Source organism: Necator americanus, chromosome II (genome assembly GCF_031761385.1).
Source record: "Necator americanus strain Aroian chromosome II, whole genome shotgun sequence".
Classification (NCBI taxonomy): Eukaryota; Metazoa; Nematoda; class Chromadorea; order Rhabditida; family Ancylostomatidae; genus Necator; species Necator americanus.
The window spans coordinates 23910277-23929132 of NC_087372.1; the positions used below are offsets into that span (position 1 = coordinate 23910277).

An 18856-nucleotide genomic window follows, 5' to 3' on the forward strand; every position below is an offset into this window, starting at 1 on the left:
GACAGAATCGCAAACTGCGATGGTTTCACCAGCAAACTGCGATGAGTTGTGACAGGAAGGGTTGCAGCACGCTCTTAACCGCTACGCTCCACCGCACCGCCTTGAGGGGAGCTGCGTACGCAATTGCACCGTGCTTCATGTCTTTTTGACCCTACTATACGTCGTTAAATTTCCGATGGCAGTGCTGGACAACTCATAGCAACAGCATCACAAATGTACAAAACTAAGCTAGTTAGTTCGTTGTCTATTCAGTTAAACTTAATTGATTAAATTCTCCTCTAGGTTTCAATTTCTGAGGCGATGAGTCCTGCAGTGAGAGTGTAATTGAAAAGCGCTGGAATCTCACAGCGGGAGCTCTAGCAGATGCCTCCAGGCAGCTGCTAGAGCTCCCGCTAAGTTTACCAGTTCGCAGGTTTTCGCGAAACACTCTTTCCTCTGCGCTGTGAGATTGCATCGCGAAAATCCAATACTCGCCGCTATTTGTGAACATTAGTTTAAGTGAAATGAAAAAAAGCAAAGGTCCACATAAAATACTTCCTTTTCACAAATATCGTTTCTTTGTTAGATAAATGAATTTTCCATCTACTTTCTAATTGCTTATTTTCGTTTTTTTGTTCGTTTAGTTTGTCACGAAGGAAGTACCGTTGTTTCGAAGGCATCTCAATTTCAAAAGTAATCTAATTATTGTTTGTAATGTCGTTCGTATTGTCTCTAATTAAGCTACCACCAGAGATTGTTTCTTTCTCCATTTGGGCATATTGTCTCTCGCGGCTAGAAACTTAAAAATTCTAAAACAGACTTTGACTCCACGATGAAAATTACTTTCGTAGCAAGTGTAACACAGTGATAAAAGGTCAGCAGAAGTTTTTGCGGTCGATAGTTCTCCTCAAGATCAATAAGTTGGTACAAGATTTGTCTAGGAGAATAAGGACATTGGTTGATGCAGCGGTTAGCCCCGCAAGTCATTTCAGCAGTCGTATGTCGTGTGTTCAATAAACTCTCTACGATTTTGAATTGAAGTCGAACGAGTTGTCGTTGATGGATTCTTCAACGCTGAGATGGAAATAAACAAGGTCTTCGAATGCATTCTCAACCACTAACATAGTTTCGTTCTCCTCTGGGATTTCTGCCGGAAAAAAGGCATTAACTTTTAGGAATTTCTTATGTAATGTAATCTGTAGTTGATAATGTCGAAATATTCATACCATGGGATAACTCTCACTCGTATCTAGGATTTTACAATAAAGAAATATTAAGCGATGAAAAGATCTGCCAAAATGCTTCTTCTAATTCACTTTTTTCTTTAACTGATTATGCAATACCTCCAGAAATGGATTGGGTAGTGGATCTTATCAGAAGCACGTGTTTGTAGCTCATTCTCTCACATGGATTTCTCTGGGAGGATTAAAAGAGGAGAAAAAGGAAAAAGAGATGAGAGGAAGGGAAACTGCAGTGGTAAAGAATAATAGTAATTTTGGTTTTTGCCTCACATAACTCTCACATAACTCAGAAAAACCAAATGAGCTATGCTGCACTTGGTTTTTCTGAGTTATTTGGACAAAAGCGGGAATTTTCTAGGCAATAAGTCAGAAATGGCTCAAAGCCTGCGAACGCAAAAAATCTAAGCAGTCAGCGGCGAAGCAAGTTCTCGTGGAAAATTGCTTGCGTCATTCAGCTTTTCGAATGAGAGACAATACAATTCTCACCTTGACTGGGGAATTCCATGATTGGACGAGGGGATGTGGCGACGTCGGAATCGTCTACATACGGGAAATCAGTTGTCGATCCGTCGCACCTGAATCGTCAGAGCGTTGTTGAGTTTAACTGAATAGATCGATAACTCGTATCATTTCACATACGTCCTGTTATCATCCGAATTTCTGTCGATCTCCTCGATCGTTATCGACGGGGAGATTTCCGCACTGTTGTCACTAGTTGCGTCCTCCATGGCCGTAGTTCGCGATTCCATGGCGATAGGTGGTTTCCTACAGCCAATGTTCTAGTTGTGATGTCAGAAAAGAATTCAAAGCCATTAAGAGAATGAGTAGAAATAAGAAGACATGGAATTGAAATGAGGTGAGCAAAACAATCGAAAGCGCACGACTCATTGTTCAGATGCTCCTTTGCATGCAAAATTGCAGTGGAGAAACAGCGCACATTCACTGGAGAGAGCAGTGGATCTGAGGGATTTAAAAAAGTTGGAATTACTTTTCATCTGCCTTGCATTAAAAGCGCTTCAGTCTTCATGCTTTAAAAAGTAACACTAGAATCAAGGCGCGAGAATTTTCAGTCATATTTCGCTGCTATTTCTGAGGTTTAAAGCTTACGGCATTTAGAAAGTTAGTAGCTGCCCTTAACATTAGCGGTTTGCTGTAGATTCTATCGGGATTACTGCATTTATTGTACATCTACATGATTGTTACGGGATTCGTATTCTTGCATTGCTAAGGAGAAAACTGGGCTCTTTCATTACAATAAATAAGTAAATAGAAATATTTCCTATGGTTTTGAAAGAGTGATGGTTGTATTTCTTAGGACTGTCCTTGGACATAATAAAAAGAATAAAATGTCTGGCGCTAACCAATCTGCTTGGGATGCGCCCCCACATTCACTTCAATTCAGAATCGTTTGAGGTTTACGAACGTGTAACTGGCCTATACAATGACTTGCGGAGTTAACCGATGTGTCAATTCAGTGTTTTTATCCTCGTAAACAAATCTGGTACCAATTTATCGACCCCAGATGGATGAAAGGTTTGGTGAGCACTAGGGCGAATTCGAACCATCGACCGGCAAAAAGCAGAACCTCTTACCAACTGTGCTACACCCGCCCCCTTGGACATATTATTCAAAAAAATTAAAACCACGCTGCTGCTATGAGATATAGACTGAGTCACTTTGAATTAACTATTGAGCGTTAAAAAACATAAAAATTGAAGAGGTAAAAGTTACGTTGTTGTAAGTTTCAGGAAATCCGCCAAGACCTTCCAATAAACTCAAAACAGCTTTTGCTGGAGGATTTTTTCTATTGTAAAGGAAATCTTTCTTAGAAATCTGAAAGAAGTTGGTTGCCATTCTATCCTAACGGAATAGATCATTTTTTAGTTGTTGCAGTGGTAATGTTCCAGTTTCGGGGAGAAAAGAGAAACTTCTCATAATGGAGTACAAAAAAGAAGGTTGTTCAGTGCTGAAAAATTCCTACAGTACAAGGAAGTAGAAAAAAATATGATGAGAACCAGTATGCAGAAGATGGGGAGGAAATGACACCTCTTCTCCAAAGGCTGGTTTTTAAGAGAGCTACGGGTGATTCCTAAAGGCGGGAAATATTTCTAAGCCAATTTTGCTGTTGAGGTCGAAACCGATACAGAAATGATGGATATATCTAAACAACATTTTTTTTTGGATTCCCTCTGGATCAATAATAGGAGTGTGCAGGACATGTGTGTGACGAATCCAATAAGGCATGGAGTCCTACGCAATTCGTGTCCGTAGCTCCCGCGGTGTCTTGGTTAAATATTACGGAAGTAGTCCTTGATGCTCTGCTTCTGAATGAACACCGTTCCGGAAACTTAGCAACCCAACAAATCAGCTCTGCGCCTACTGAAATCTGAATGTGATCCAGACGCAACTGCACGCGTTATATCGGCCCCGATCGATTGGAAGATAATCGATAGGGTGATGGCATCAAAAAAAAATCCCTATAGGAAACTCTCCTTTAATCTGGTTCTTAATTATTCCTCGTTCTTTCCTAGTGTAGTAATACATGTTCAGAATTATTTCTACCCAAAGTTCACCATTTCCAAAGATTGTGGTAGAATCATTTTCCGTTTGTTTTGGAGCTGTCGCTGCATGGTTTCCAGCTTCGGTAGAGCTGGATTTTTCAAAATCAAGATACAACTCGTCAGAACGTCTCTAACCGTTGTGTTATGTGGTGAACTTGATCACTGCTTCTTACTTCTTTCCAGAATAATTTTATTTCCGAAGAAAAATGAATTCACTTTAATGGAAGCGACAGAAGTAATCTCCTTTATTTCCTACTTCTATTGTAGTTCCCTTCTCGACAGTACGATCCCATAGTGAAAGGACCAATGACCTTTCAAGACATTTCATTCACCCAATTATTTCTGATTTCCTTGTAATTTTACAAAGATAAGATCGTATCTGTGTGTTTTAGCAACCTAAACGGATGACAAATTTCTGATCGAGAAGGAATAAGAACTAAGCTCTAAACTAAGTTGAAAGAAGGGATTGCAAAAAAAAGCAGAAAAGATGGAGGGAGTTAATGCAACGAGACAGTAGCCTTTCCATTATGGTATGTTGTAGCATTTCAGTGCCAGAGAAGGCATTTTCACTTCTCAACCATGTGGCCAATGGAAAGTGTGTTCTGGAACTGCTACGTTCTTAGGATCCGTTGTGGAATCGAATAATCTGCAATAGCAAATTCGAAATAAGGATAGTTCACACCTCAGTGGATTCAATAAGGGTTTTCTTTTGTAATCTGAACAAAAACAAGCGATCGTGTTCATCTGAGTTCCTGTACGCCCAGTTCTTGTGCTGCAAGGGATAAGAATCAAGTCAACGAGAAAAAGTGCTGGCTTCAGGAATGAGCTTTAACTCCTTGTAGAAAATAGTTTTTTTCTTTTTTTTCGAACTCCTTGTAGAAAATAGTGCGCCGGAACGCTCGAAGCCGTATCTTCCGGGCCGTTTTCTACGGGAATTAGGAAGAAATGAACGGAATCACCCTCCTCCCCATAATCTATGACCCCGTATACGAATACTCCACCAGAAATCCGTACCACTCCAGATTCGTGGGGTGATGCCTTTAACTGTTGAGGGTTATAACTCTTAGTGTAGAAACCTAATGAAAATCTCACATATGGAAAGAGAAATTGGAGCACATCAGATATAAGAGAGTTCTTATTCTGAAGAGAATGAAAATTCATTAATGGGTAGCAAAAGAACGATTGCAGCACTAGTTGAAGTGGATGAAAAAGGTTGAAGATCACAGGTCACTCATATTACATAGCTATGTTACTGTTGAATTCTAATAAAATAAGACAACCATGTAAATTATCATAACAAATAAGTAGTTATCCACCATAGACCGCGGTTTTGGATGTGACAACCCTCAAAAAGAAGTGGCAAAATGGCAATGAGAATGAAGAATAAAGTCGTATTAGAGATGGAGAGCACGCAACGCAGAGATTTCAGAAACTGATGTTATATTTAGGATCTGGAGAGGCGAAAATATGTAAAAAGAAATGTACAAGGCGGCAAAGTCAACTGATCCACTCTGGATGAACTTTGGACGATGCTGCAGTTCGGAATCGTTGAGGTTTTGTGAACGCCTGTTGGTCTTTCACTATGAATTACGGGGTCAACTGATCGTGGGTATCAAGTCGGTGTTCCTGTATCCCTCCAGACAGGTCTGGTGCCAATTTATCGACCCCGGAAGGATGAAAGGCTTGGTTTGCATTAGGGCGTTTTCAAACCATCGACTCTGCAGTCACAACCGGACCTCCCTCCTTCAAGTTGCGCTACGTCCGCCCTCAAGAAAGATATGGAAAGAAAGAAGAAAGTAAATAGACATCTGAGGAGATTAGAAAACAAATATTCATCCCTCTGAAGAGGCAGATGAGCAAGGAAAGAAACAGTGATATTCACATTGGAAGGAAAACTAAGCAAATCACTTTTGTGGTGGACAGAGGATACTTTCAGAGCCACAACCTGGAAAAGTATTTAAGAAAAACAAGGAGTTGATACTACGAAGATAGAATCCAGAACGTCTCGTGAGTTTGTTTATGAATGTGGATGAGCAGTTGTTATGTGAATTATGATCAAACATCAGCTATGAAACGCTGTTGATTTGATCGCTTCCGCTGAAACGCGGAGGATAGCGATAGCGGTAGCGGGGATTGCGTCGCTGATCGCCACCAGGAGATGTGGTTAGATCAGTGGTACAGAGGAACACAACGAAGTAGATTCAAACTGCGACGCAAGAAAGCAGTCGAACTGAAGGACTAACGTCATCTGTTCGGTTCCCATCCTGCAGTATTCCTGCTAATTTATCGAAATGACCTGCGCGAAACTCGGCGCTAAGAAATGGGAGTATGTTGTTGTTAAAGAAATAAAATTCGAACCTATCGATCGCAAAGTAGAGTAGTACACGTTTTGGTCAGAAAACCATACAATCCATAGAACGAAACAGACAACCCTATCCACAGAGAAAACTAGCGTGTTGTGTAATCTTAAAATGCTACCTCAGCAGCTCATTCCGCATATTTTTTATTTCCTTATTTCTAAAATTATGATTTTTTCTTCATTCTATGTCACTATTTGTATTCGACGGATTATAAGCGATCGGCGTTTGCGCAGATCTATGTAATTGGTACCGGTGATTGGTAAAGGTTAAAGGATAACGTGTCTGGCGTTAATCAATCCGCTTGGGATGCGCTACCACGTTCACTTCAATTCAGAATCGATTGAGGCTTATGTAGGTGTAACTGGCCTGTAGAATTACTTGCGGTGGCTAGCCGATGTATCAAGTCAGGGCTTTTATCCTCCCAGACAAGTCTGGTACCAATTCATCGACCCCGGAGGTATGAAAGGTTTGGTAAGCACTAGAGCGGATTCAAACCTCAGATCGATCGTGCAGGAAGCGGAACTGCTAAGCGATTTAGCTACACCGGCTAAGTAAAAATTTTATTTTGCGAAAATGTCACTTCGCAAGGAGAAAAAATAAATGAAAGTTAGGTTTTCAGACATTATGACTCCACGATTTATGTGACAGAGATCTCAGAAGTTCTAGAAATCTACCCAAATTTCTGAGGAATTATTTAATGCCTATTCGCCACCTTTTGCGAAGCGAACTCATTAGAAAAACTAGTTTATGATTTATGATGGTTTGTAAGATTTTATGGACATACAGTGACTCACATAGTCAGTTGGAAGCATTATTTAGTTTTTCACCAGCGGGACTTAGTTGCGGCTAGGGCGAGAAAGGAAAGCAATAATAGTGGAATTCGAAGTGTCACTGCTAAGTGCTTTTCTCACAAAAAAGACACCGACTTGAAGAGTTAAGGTTCTCCTTTACCTTTCAGCTTTCATCTATTCTAGCTACCTCAGCGACAAAGCAGACGGTAGCTGTAACAAAACATTTCCCTTCTCGTGTACGTATTTCACTAAAAGGTTGATATTTTCCGTAAATAGCTCATATTTCTTTCACCAACACCATATGAAAATATGTTGCCATTTCCAATTTTGGTGGAAGAGGTGGCACTACTAGTAAAATTTCTCTTTAAATGGGATTTGCACCAATGACAGGAACTGTTTTTTTCTGGACTGGGACAGACTGAAACGACTGGAACAGGAACAAAAAGAAGATTCAAAAAAGGAAAAAAAATGGGTACGACTCAGAACAAACACTGATTATATCGAGCTACATTTTTTCGCAGTTTTCCGTGGTGATGTATTAGAGGAAGTGCTGCATTCCCGCAAAGAAGCACTCCGCAGGATGTCAGCAGGGACGCAGCACTTCCCGGGATGTGGAGAGATTTTGTCACACCCGTGTTCATTAAATCTCCTGACGCTGCACTACATAAGCGACGTGAGAAGCAGGGTCGACGGGAAACAATGCTTCTGTTGCAGTTTTCGGACACTTTAATTAATGTTCCTACTTCCTTCCATTAGGAGTAGAAATTACTTGGATAAATGTCAGTAGAAAAATCTTTTTTTGTGTTGTTTCAAAAGCGGAGACAAAAATGGTATCCTCTCTGTGTGCTTTTGGTGTTTATGCGTTTTCAGGCTTTTTTAGAAGCACACTCAGCTCCAACCGTTACAAAGGGGTTTTTCAAATAACCATATAAAATTATCAGGACAGCTTGAACGATTCAAGAGGAAACAAAAACAATGACGAAAAATGGGCCTCAGACTCTCATACAAAATTTTATTCACCGCGATGTGCAAAACAGCTCAACCGGCACGTCTCTTCATTAAATATGCATTGAATTCTTCGAAGGAGACCTAGCATCCGACCGAGCAATTCCCCTTAGGGACGAAAAAGCAGTAGAAATGGCGCTGGAAGAGAAAACCATATCCACGACCAATGGTCTTCCGTTGCGGAAACGATTAGTGTGCATGATTTGTGTACTGGAGAGTGAAAAGGGCTAACTCATCGCAGAAGGGCAGAATTTAAAAAAAAGTCGGGAATTCCTGCGCCCTTAAATAAATTTTTTTAGATGTTTTTTGAACAACTACTGTTTCGGAAAGGCGGTGTGTTAAATAAAGCAGGAATCATAAGAACATTTCTCTTCTTTTCAAAAAGAATGTGATCAGTGAGGAACACACGAGAGTTTGGCATCGATTTTAATAAGGTTTCAAAGCTTAAGGTTGTCATAAGGTTCAAATGCAGAACTCGGGCTGATTGTTTGCACAGTCACATGTTTCTTGAAAAGTGGAGAAACACGCACTCTTGAATTGATTGCATCAGCCACAAGATATATGTAGGCCTGAGAAAAACCTGAGATTCATTTGTAAAAACAACCAATCCAACAGAAGTCCGATTAGCTCTAACACTAACATTTCAATGGAGACAAGCACAGCACACCTCAAATTTGAAGAAAAAATCCGGATTTGGCTTTAAATATGAATTCATGATTTGACGTTTTCATTAGAGTTTTATTGACAACTTTTCTAGTTACTTGCATTTTTCTGTATTCAAAGTCCCCAGATGCATGCGTTAGGAATGTTATTATTTTTGAAAGTATTTAGGAATTAGGTTTTTTAAATCTCACTATCACCTCTCCCAAAAGTAAGAGTTAAAAAATGGAGATAAAATCTGAGACTCGGAGAAAAGTCAGCTGTTTTGTTGGCGCAGATAAGTCGAGTGGTAACAAGCATCAAGTAAATGGAACTGCGAAGCTGCGAGAGCCTGAAAATTCTTGCAGAAAGGGGTGGAGATAGAAGCAAGAGTGGGGTGGAATCAGGCTAAAGAAGTTGAGTGAGTTAGAGAATCAATGAAAGAAGTAGGAAGTGAGGTTAAAGAGAGTAAAGACGTTTCTGAGGAAGGATGACAGCCTACAAGAACTTCACAAATATTTTTTTCATTCGTTAGCAGGGGAGAAACGCGTGTGCTCAGAAGGCATTAGCAACATAAATCATTGCGAGGTTCTGCAATTATCAAAGTTTATCGAAGAGCACATCGGATTAGAAGAAAGCTGTCACCCATTGGAATATCCACATCAATGCACAACATCGCTCCTAATTTCAGCATCCGGTAGCAGCGGTGAAGCAGGCAACACAAGTGCATTTTGCAACAGTGTGCATTTTTGTTATAGCAAAATGACTTTCAACCTGATCTGACAATGACATATGAGAAGTGACAGAAAGGACTTAGATTAGTCCACACTGAGACATCTTATACTTTCCAAAGAACATGGCCACAACAAAGCTTGCAGTTTTCTTCGATGTTAGCGTAACTCCCACATACATTCCTTTGTTTATCTACTTGTTTCAATTTTGCACCATGTTCTTTTTCGAAAGAAAACATTGTTGTTTGCCTACTAGTTCGCGTGCTCCGGTATTCGATATCCTTCTCAACCCTCTGACACAGTACAACATTACAAATGCCTGAAGCCTATGAAACCTTACGCACCAACATTTGTTCCGAAGGCAAATTGGTACGTTTGATTGCCGTCTGTAGGACCCCGACCTGTCCTGGTAACAAATCGGAACAGTTACTCAAAAAGGTTTCCGACATGGCAACAGTTAACTTTCCCACTATTATTACAATTGTTTGGACGGATACTCCTTATGCATTCAACAATGTCTCAAAATCGTTTGTCGAATTTTGCGAAAGTCACAAATTAGAACAATTAGTCAAAACCCCTACGTTAGGCAATCATACTCTCGATATTATCCTTTCCTTCTATAGGGACACTATTAAAAACGTCCGAATCAATCCTCCCACTGGATCCAGTGATCATGCCACTGTAACATTTCAACTAAACTTACAAAGAAAACCAGGGCTATATTTTAAAAAGAGACTTTAAAAGTACTGACTTTTCACGTGTGAGATACTATCTCAACCAAGTTGACGGTTCTTTCAACCTTGCAGAATCGCTAAATGACAAATACGAGATGTTTCTTGCTATTTTAAAGCACTGCACTGATTTATTTATTCCTGGAATAATTATCTCTACATATGGCTGAATTCCCCAAATACATTAATTCACTGTATGGAATACGTTCATTAGCTCGGGACAAAGATGTTGCAGATCAAGATCCTCTTTCTTGGATGAAATTTAGGAGAAACATAAGAAATTTTCGAGAGATCTACTGAAATACAATCGCTCAGTTGAAAGAAGAATGATCGAGTCAGGCGATAAACAACTTTCTATAAATACTTTAACTCTCGACTGCCTTCGAAACCAAAACTTGTTCACTTCCAAACAAACGATACTAAAACAATCTGTACTGATTTTGAGAAAGCCGAACTACTCGCCGACACTTTTGAAAAATCGTTTTCATTTAGTAATACCTCAATTCACATATATTTTGAAAAACAACCTCTTCGAATGGAAGACAGGATTTGGTTCAACCCAAGCGAACTTTTTGACTTACTTTCCAAATGGCCTGGTCCACCTCGTGCACACCTGATGGGATTCCATTTATCTTTATAAAAAAACACTGTTTCCAAAATTGTTGGACCCCTCAAATTTCTCTTTAATCTCAGCTTCACGAGAGGAGAAGTTTCCTCGAAATGGAAACACTCTTTGATCACACCTAATCCAAAAAAATCCTCTGGTGATCAACAAAACAACTCTAGACCTATTAGTACTACTTCCATTTTTGCAAGGCTGTTTGAAAAAAACTCGTAAAAAAGGATTGATAATCATCTTGCTAGCCACGCTATCATTAGTCCAAATCGACGTGGACTTCGAAACGGTAAATCCACATTATACATGAGGAAGGTATGATCGCAGCCTTGAATGACTGGACAAAATCGCTCGATAGCGGTGCAGAGCTAGACGTTATACACTTCGATTTCTCCAAACGTTTGGTAAAGTCGCACACGACTCTCTAATACTAAAACCTAGACAAGCGGGAATACATCATAGAATCATAAGTTGGTTACATTCTTTGCTTTCTGATTGAGCCTTTCAAGTTTGTAATAACCGCAGCCTTTCTACAATTAGCAAAGCATGTAGCGGTGTTTCACAAGGCGGTGCCCTTTCGCCTATACTTTTTATACTCTATACGTCCGACCTATTACAAAAGATTTGCTCAAACGGTGTTGGGTGCATAGCATTCGCAGATGATATAAAAATCTATCATTCGACTTGGAGTGAAACAGATGTGTTTAAAGGCATCACCCCACGAATCTGAGGTAGTGCAGATTTTAGGTAGAGTATTTGTATACGGGATGGGAGACTACGGAGAAGGGGGTGATTCCGTCCATTTCTGCCTTATTGCCGTATAACGGCCCGGAAGATACGGCGCCGCACAAGGCTTGCGCGCTCCAGTCGAACTCCTTGTAGAAACTAGTGCGCCAAAACGCCTGAAGCCGTATCTTCCGGGCCGTTTTTACGGCAACTAGGAAGAAATGGTCGGAATCACCCCCCTCTCCGTAGTCTCCCATCTCGTACACGAATACTCCGCCTGAAATCCGTACCACCTAAGATTTGTGGTGTGATGCCTTTAAACTACAGCAAACTATTGATACGGTAGGTGAGTGGTCAGTCCGGTGGTGTCTACCACTTTCAAAAGAGGAAATCAAATCTTCGAGCATAGGTCCTCATTCAAAGGACAGACACTGTACATTAGGCCCAACTCTTCAACAAAAAGTTAACGAAATCGAGGATTTAGGTTTTCTGATAACACCTGACCTCACATTTAACTAACACTGCAACATTATCGCTTCACAAGCAACCATGAAACTAGTTAATTTATTTAGATGTCTTATGACAAACGATTCACTAAAAGCCTATAAGACATACATTTGGCCTACTCTTGAGTATGGTACCGTTGTTTTTAATCCTCAGAACCTAGGAGCCATAGATAAACTCGAAAGAGCTCAGAATGACTTTACCAGGAAACTCACGATCAGATCCTGTGGAATTGATTATAATGCAATACCTAGTGCATCATTCAGAAATATACTGTTTGATTTGGAACCTCTTTCACTGAGAAGAAGGAGGAACGATATGGATTATGGTTATGGTTCATAAAATCCTCTGTGGTTACACTAGTCTGAAAATCTCTGCTTTCTTCTCCTTTAAAAAATCGATAATACGTGGCCCTACATTTAAGATTAACTTTACTTTCCCCAGGTTTTCAGTGAGACAACACTTTTTCGTTAACAGTGCTAGCTCGAACTACTCAATTATGTTCAAAAATACCCACACCTTCTAAGCTCTCAGTATTTGAGACAGCTGTCAACAGATCCCTTAAGCAAGCAAGTAATTAGAGGTTTCTTCACTTACATTCAGTAACCTATGTATGTACTCATTGCTATTATTTTGCTCGTGTTATTTGTGCTATTCGTTCATTGCATGCTCCATTCACAAACACATGGATTGCCATGTAAAGAATAAATAAATAAAAACATTGTGCAAAAATCTCCTAATTTTTCTCAGTTAAAAACTTTCTAGAATTGAGATGCATGAGGCATGCGACTTCTTTGTTGGATTCCACTCACTCTTCTAGTTACTTTCTGCAAGAGCTACATTTATTGATACTTTCTCAACAGTAGCTCATTTCCTTAACGTTTCTTCTAGGATTTCTTCTAGGAGACAGGATGCAATGCAGGTTGGGAAGTTGACTCGAACTAATGAATGTTGGAGGAAGAAAAGCCGGAAAAGCCCTACGGACGTTCATTCCTAATCTACTCGAGGAGGATATTTTTGGACGAGATAACCGCGAGTTTGCTTCTATGTATGCAAGTAAGTTCTACACATTTTCGTAGTTGTTTTCTAGTTTTTCTTGTTTCCGTATTCATTCGTTCTTGGCGAGGAATTCAATTAACTAACTCAAGTACCTTGAAAAATGACTTCGGAACAACACCACCTCGTGTCTGCCAGAAGACGTTAAATCCTTTTATAGATCTATGATGCTGTGCTAAAAATAACTTTTTTACGCAGAATATGTACAACGTTGATGTCTTCGTCTTCTGGCTGCCTACGAAAAAGATCTTGAGTTAGATTATGTCTTCAGTAAAGCAAAGCATTTACGACGGGTAGAATTATACCATTAAGCGTATTTATTGCAGCGATCAAGAGCGACCACAGTAAAGAAGGTTTCATTGTTTTTTGACTTGTTAATGGAACACTCTTCGGGGAATCGAACACCGGAACAACTTCGGACCCCTTCTCGAAGGTTAGAAGAAGAGATAGAGTGCGACGAAAATAAAACTAAAAAATAAAAAGCACAGTAAAAAATAGTTCAACCAAACATAATGGAATGTACAGTTTGTTTTAGCTGGAGTGTTTCTGACCAAGGAACTTTTTGAAGGAACTAAGATGAAGACGAAGAAAATTTCTAATTCGGAATTTCAAAAGTTTGTAGGAAAGCAAAACAGTGAAAAGATACATCCAATAGGAGGGGAGAAATGCTTGTCTAAGACTGGAGCTTCTGGGATATTAATTCTGTGACACGAAAAAGTGGAGGACGAACTACATAGAGAATTTTCTTTCGGGCAATTGAGTGCTGCAGATACGAAAAGGAGTAGAAGTAGGAGGTGGCGGTTTTCATTTCAGCACATTCATTAGGAACCTTATTATCCTCCAACTGGTCGGGGGTCGGAATGAGTTACATGCTTTGGCCTTGAAAGAAGTAGATTAAGGAGATCTGCCCGATCGGAGACAGATTGTGAAGGCCGGGCACACTTTTTCTTTCCAAAGTACTCCCCACATAACCCTTCTAACGAGCACTATGCCCGTTTTACAGCAATAATCCTATTATCTTGGTAGGAATGAACTTTATAAATGTGCTTCTAGAGCTCTTACTGGATACGTCATTGCTTCTACAACCCGCTCTCTCTCCTTGTAGCAGTAATTCTCCAATTGTTCTATTACTGCTTTTCTACCATAGCTTTTTCCCGGAGAGATCTCTCGTTCTGTTGAAGTTCAGCCGCTGATCCCTGTGGTCATCTAAATAGACGTCCAAGGTCTTAAGGGTGAAGGGCAATTATCAACTACGAATCTATGATGACAAATGAGTTAATCGCATCTAGCGAACAGAAATGATTAAAAATTAGTATATAAGGAAATGTTGTTAATTTTGCCGCAAAGAGCAGTAAAAGGCGATTTATAAAAGTTGAAACTCCATAGGACAAATAATCAAAAGGTAGCTTAACAGAAATGAAAACAAATCGATGAGACATACGAAAGCGAAAACGTTCGTGAGGAAATGTCACCTTATGCTTGATGGAATGCTGCGATATGCCGGCTCCGGGATACGGTAGAACGGTGGAAGTGAACGACACTGGTCGAGAAACTGAGGCACCTGGAAGAAGAGGTCCCCCTGCTATGCATAGAGTATATCTTTCGTCAAGAATTTACCTGTATCCTGAACTCAGGGAACAGACAGCTGAAAGCGTTCTCAGTCTTTCGCGGGTCAGCCGTGCACGAACGAAATCTGCGTCTGGGGGATCGATAAAAGGGCCTAAAGTGTTCTTTTTTTGTTTTGAATGGCCGAGTCCTTTCTGAACGATTCCACAGCTAAAGCGTTCATCATATGGATGACAACCATCCGCGGCGTAGTTCTAACTTAGAAAGAGTGGCCGTGGATGTACACCAACAGAGCACTTTGTTCTAGATTCTCATGCAGGACAAGGATGTATGTGCTCCGAAGGAGTCGTGCAAGATAAAAAAAAACTGATTTCATCTCACGCTCCGCTTGTCGTGCGACCATAAATGGATTAATCGCCGTGGAAACGGAAACCCACACAGACGTAATCCATGCACAAACATAATGGTTTAGTATTGTGATGAAATGCTACGTGTGGCGCTTACTTTTGAAATCCGTTCTCTGGACAAGGGGATCTGAGCTCGACTGAATGAGGGCAGGTTGAGCAAGAAATGTGCAATGTTTAAAGAGATCTGGGAGAAGGCTATATCAAAGGCTTATGGAGGTCGTATAAGAGCAAAGTTCATCCACTCTGTTATAGTGGAATATTTCCTTAATAACAAAAGCGGAAAGGGATTGAGAGCAGCTTTTACATGGAGAGAAAAAATCAGTTAGCCAATATGTTCTTGATAGACTAACATATCCTACGCGATTAACATAGGATGATTTTGAGAGGCGGTTGAAACGAATGTGGAACAGCAGAAAAGACTCTTCTCTGAAATCCAAAGCAGCATCCACTGAACTTTTCGATTTTGGCGACTTTCCATTGGAAATTGGGGTTTCTGGTTCAGAGTGTCACTAAGGGCACTGGTTCTTGGACAGGCAGCGGTTTCGTGCATTTCCGCTGCCATTCTTAGAAAATAAATCCTGGAACCAACGTGCGAAGGACCCAACATCAAAAACTTCCGCCAACGCCTTTAGCGGTCGTTCTCGGAGGTGAAATGAGCGGTGAGTGCATCACTATATGCATTTTTGAAATTGAAACCAACAAAATAACAGTTCTTAAGTTGAAACTCTGCCATCCACCTAATGAAGATGGACAAGTAAAAAAAAGAGATCGTCTGCACAGTCGTTTTTGCATACGCATATTGTAGACACAATAATCCAGAATGCGCATAAGAAAATTGATTAAAGAAAATTCATTCACGTTCCATGAGCAGAATTCAAGAGGGAGCTGGTTTTTTTCCTTGCGCACCTTCCGTTATAAACCCTTGAAATTGACGCGGAAACAAAAACTGTCAGTTTCGCTTTCATTTCAACCACAAATTTCAGCTATATACGTTGTCGGTTGAGACTGATCGGAAACAGGATACATATGTAGTGAGCACTCCGTCTTCACCGGAAATACATAATGCTTCGGATACAGCGAAATCCGGTATTATGGCAATCAACACATGGTTTTCATGTGCGCCCGTAAGATGCCGATGTTATTGGCGCGCGAAGATTATCCTGTATTGGAATAGGGGCGACTTTCTTCATAAGAAGGAAAACAAAAGTGACACGTTCCAGTGGAGTGATGAGGTAGCGGTCAGGTACAGTGTGGCAAAACTGCTCCTGTAACTCATTCTTCATTCTATCATGTCTCTCTGTCACGTGATAGAATGAAGAAAAGGAGTGGTTGCTGTTGATTGTCAATCTCCTTGAGCTATCTTGTTCAATCTGCCTAAGGACCGTGGAGGTTCACGAACGTCAATCTGCAACTTTTACAATTAATTACTGGAGGAAGCGGATGCATCAACTTAGTACTTTTAATCTTTTCGCAGAGAAATCTGGTTCCAATTCGGAATGCAGTGGATCCAGGACTGATGAAACGCTTGGTTTGCTTCGAGCGTTGTCTAACAGTCGGCTATGCGAAGGGGACCGGACGCAGTGGTGAATCATCGCAGTGCACGCGCCTCATTTCAGTATAAAATGCTTTTAAAACAGTTCATAAAACGTCATCAAGTTTCTTAACCACTGTCAAAATCTTTTGTGACTATTCCGGCAAGTAGTGAAAAGATGGTGGCGATTAATACATGAGTGATTACATGAGAGTTGTACTCGATCGAGGAAAATAAAGTCGTGAGTTGAGTCGTGCACGGAAGAGTTTGGTTCCGCATCTGATCATTTGTGAAGTTACTGAGCACTCCACAGACACATGCTAAAGTTCCAGAACTTAGCAATTAACGTTATCGAACAATGCTAACAATTTGGACCATCTTCTGCTATCTCCTACCTTCTACTACAATCATTTTGGAATGATTTAAACCACTGCGGCTCCTCAAAACTCGCTTTCTCTAGTAAGTTAGTCGCTCGCTGGCTGTTTAGAAGTCATATTTTGTTCCAACGCGTTTCGTAGTGAAATAAGTGCCAGTTGTTCTTGAAATGGAAGTGAAGTCGGAGTGAAGTTCTGGATGAAGAAGCACAGAACCAAACTTTTCTATCCTTCTCAACGCGCGCTATAAGTGAACATAGAAAAACTGCTTGAAGAGGAACAAAGCAGTCACAAGCTGCCAGAGAAACGTTTTACGAAAAATTTTTCCTCGGCCACGCATGTAGCTTTGAAATTCCTCTTTTAAGCAAAGAATTTAATCGGTTAGGAGACCTCATGTCCATCTCGTGGATTGGACTTAGATTTCACATTTCTGGTTGATTGATCGGTAGATTGTACCTTTACAACTGATCTTTGTTCTTATTCTTAGTTATTTGTAGCTATAGATATTCTTCTCTTTTGATTTTATGATCATGACATTTCGCTTTCTTTCTTGTATTTGCAGACCAAGATACGTGCTGCATCGCTGACTACGATCCGTTGACTCAGTTCGAGGAAATCGCTTTGGATGTTCTCTTGGACGCTTTCTGTTTCACTCGACAGCGGGGTCAAGCGTGTAATTGAGAAAGAAACCCTCCTGAACAGGACACCCCTGTAGAAGACCCTCCTGAAAACGACCCCCTCATTGTTTCTACAGCCGCTCATAGCAGTGAAAAATTAGTTATAACAAACAGAGTTAAGGAAACAAGTTGGAGCTTAATAAATAAATCAAATAATATAATAACGCAAATACAAGTAAATTGTGCTATACTGGATATTCCACGAATCTCCCTCACTAGAGGGATCACAGCCGGTTAGTCGCGAGGCTACGTGCCGCGTCCCCGGGTGGCGGATAGGGGGCTAATCGCGGACCAAAAGCGACCTTGCGCTTGCCCAGAGACGCAGGTGGATTCAGGGGATGGACTCCCTGTTTCTGCTGAGCCAGGACTGACTCATGACATCCTTGTATCCCGCACGTCGGTCCGGCCAAAAGCCTGCAATCAAGTGACTGGGAGGTGCAAGGGAGGCGGTTTGGAGTCGCCTCCAACAAATAAGCTCCACATGTCCACTCCGGGAGAACGAAAGTTCTCCCAGAAACTCATGGGACTAGAGGCTTGCAACCTGCCCATGGATTTTAAAATTTTTACGCAAAACACAGTAATAGAAAAGAGTCTCCTGATTCCGGAGGAAAGCCTGGTACGGTAGCGCCAGGTAGGACGGGGTTGCAGGAGTCATGTAGGCTACCAAAACGGAAAAGGACTAGGATGGCGATCTGTACTTATAACGCACGTACGCTTGCATCGGAAGCGGCCATCGAAGATCTGATGATGCAAGCCAAGAAGATCAAGTACGACGTCATCGGACTGACCGAGACGAGACGACGTCACCCTCTCAACGCCGTATACGAAACTGGAGAAGAACTGTTCTTAGGAACATGCGACAGTAGAGGTGTTGGTGGAGTTGGCGTCCACGTCAACACGAGTATGGCAAAGAACATTGACTCTTTCGCACAACTTACGACCCGAATCGGACGTCTGCGGATGAGAAGATGTGGTCCAACACCAGCTTTGAATATCTTCGTCGCTTACGCTCCAACATCGAGCTACGAAGAAGAACAAGTCGAAGCTTTCTATATGGACCTGGAGAAATTCTACCGAGAAGATCATGCCTTCTACAAGGTCATAATTGGCGATTTCAACGCCTAAGTTGGCCCAAGAAGAACGCCGGAGGAACTTCATATCGGGACCCATGGCCTACAATGGAATGACCAGGGGGAGAGGCTCTCCGAATTCATCATGACGACTAAGACCATCCATGAGAACTCGCAATTCCAGAAGCCCTCCTCTCTACGCTAGACGTGGGAGTCACTCGGTGGAGGGTACCGTAATGAAATAGACCACATCATCGTCAATAAAAGGTTCTGCCTGACGGACGTCGGTGT

The 18856-nt window shown here is 41.1% G+C and overlaps 2 protein-coding genes across 3 annotated transcripts in view; one reads left to right on the top strand and one right to left on the bottom strand.

The window, feature by feature from the left end:
• RB195_019229 (uncharacterized protein) overlaps positions 1 to 15878 on the bottom strand; it is a gene marked incomplete at both ends in the record, with an annotated part of 30689 nt that extends 14811 nt beyond the window's left edge. Inside the window, 5 exons of one of the 2 annotated variants that reach the window (XM_013440535.2) lie at positions 1707 to 1795; positions 1860 to 1985; positions 14413 to 14501; positions 14558 to 14660; positions 15820 to 15878. In XM_013440535.2, the coding sequence (XP_013295989.2) occupies positions 1707 to 1795; positions 1860 to 1985; positions 14413 to 14501; positions 14558 to 14660; positions 15820 to 15878 (466 nt within the window). Of the gene's footprint in view, positions 1 to 1706; positions 1796 to 1859; positions 1986 to 14412; positions 14502 to 14557; positions 14661 to 15362; positions 15476 to 15819 lie in introns of those variants that run through there. The other variant, XM_064186989.1, reaches the window with a different exon arrangement.
• A 2301-nt stretch (positions 15879 to 18179) lies between these two features.
• RB195_019230 (uncharacterized protein) lies at positions 18180 to 18620 on the top strand (the record flags this gene model as incomplete). The annotated part of the gene is made up of 1 exon (XM_064186990.1): positions 18180 to 18620. The coding sequence occupies one exon, from the start codon at positions 18180 to 18182 to the stop codon at positions 18618 to 18620; it is 441 nt and encodes a 146-aa protein (XP_064042871.1).
• Between the last annotated feature and the right edge of the window lie 236 nt (positions 18621 to 18856).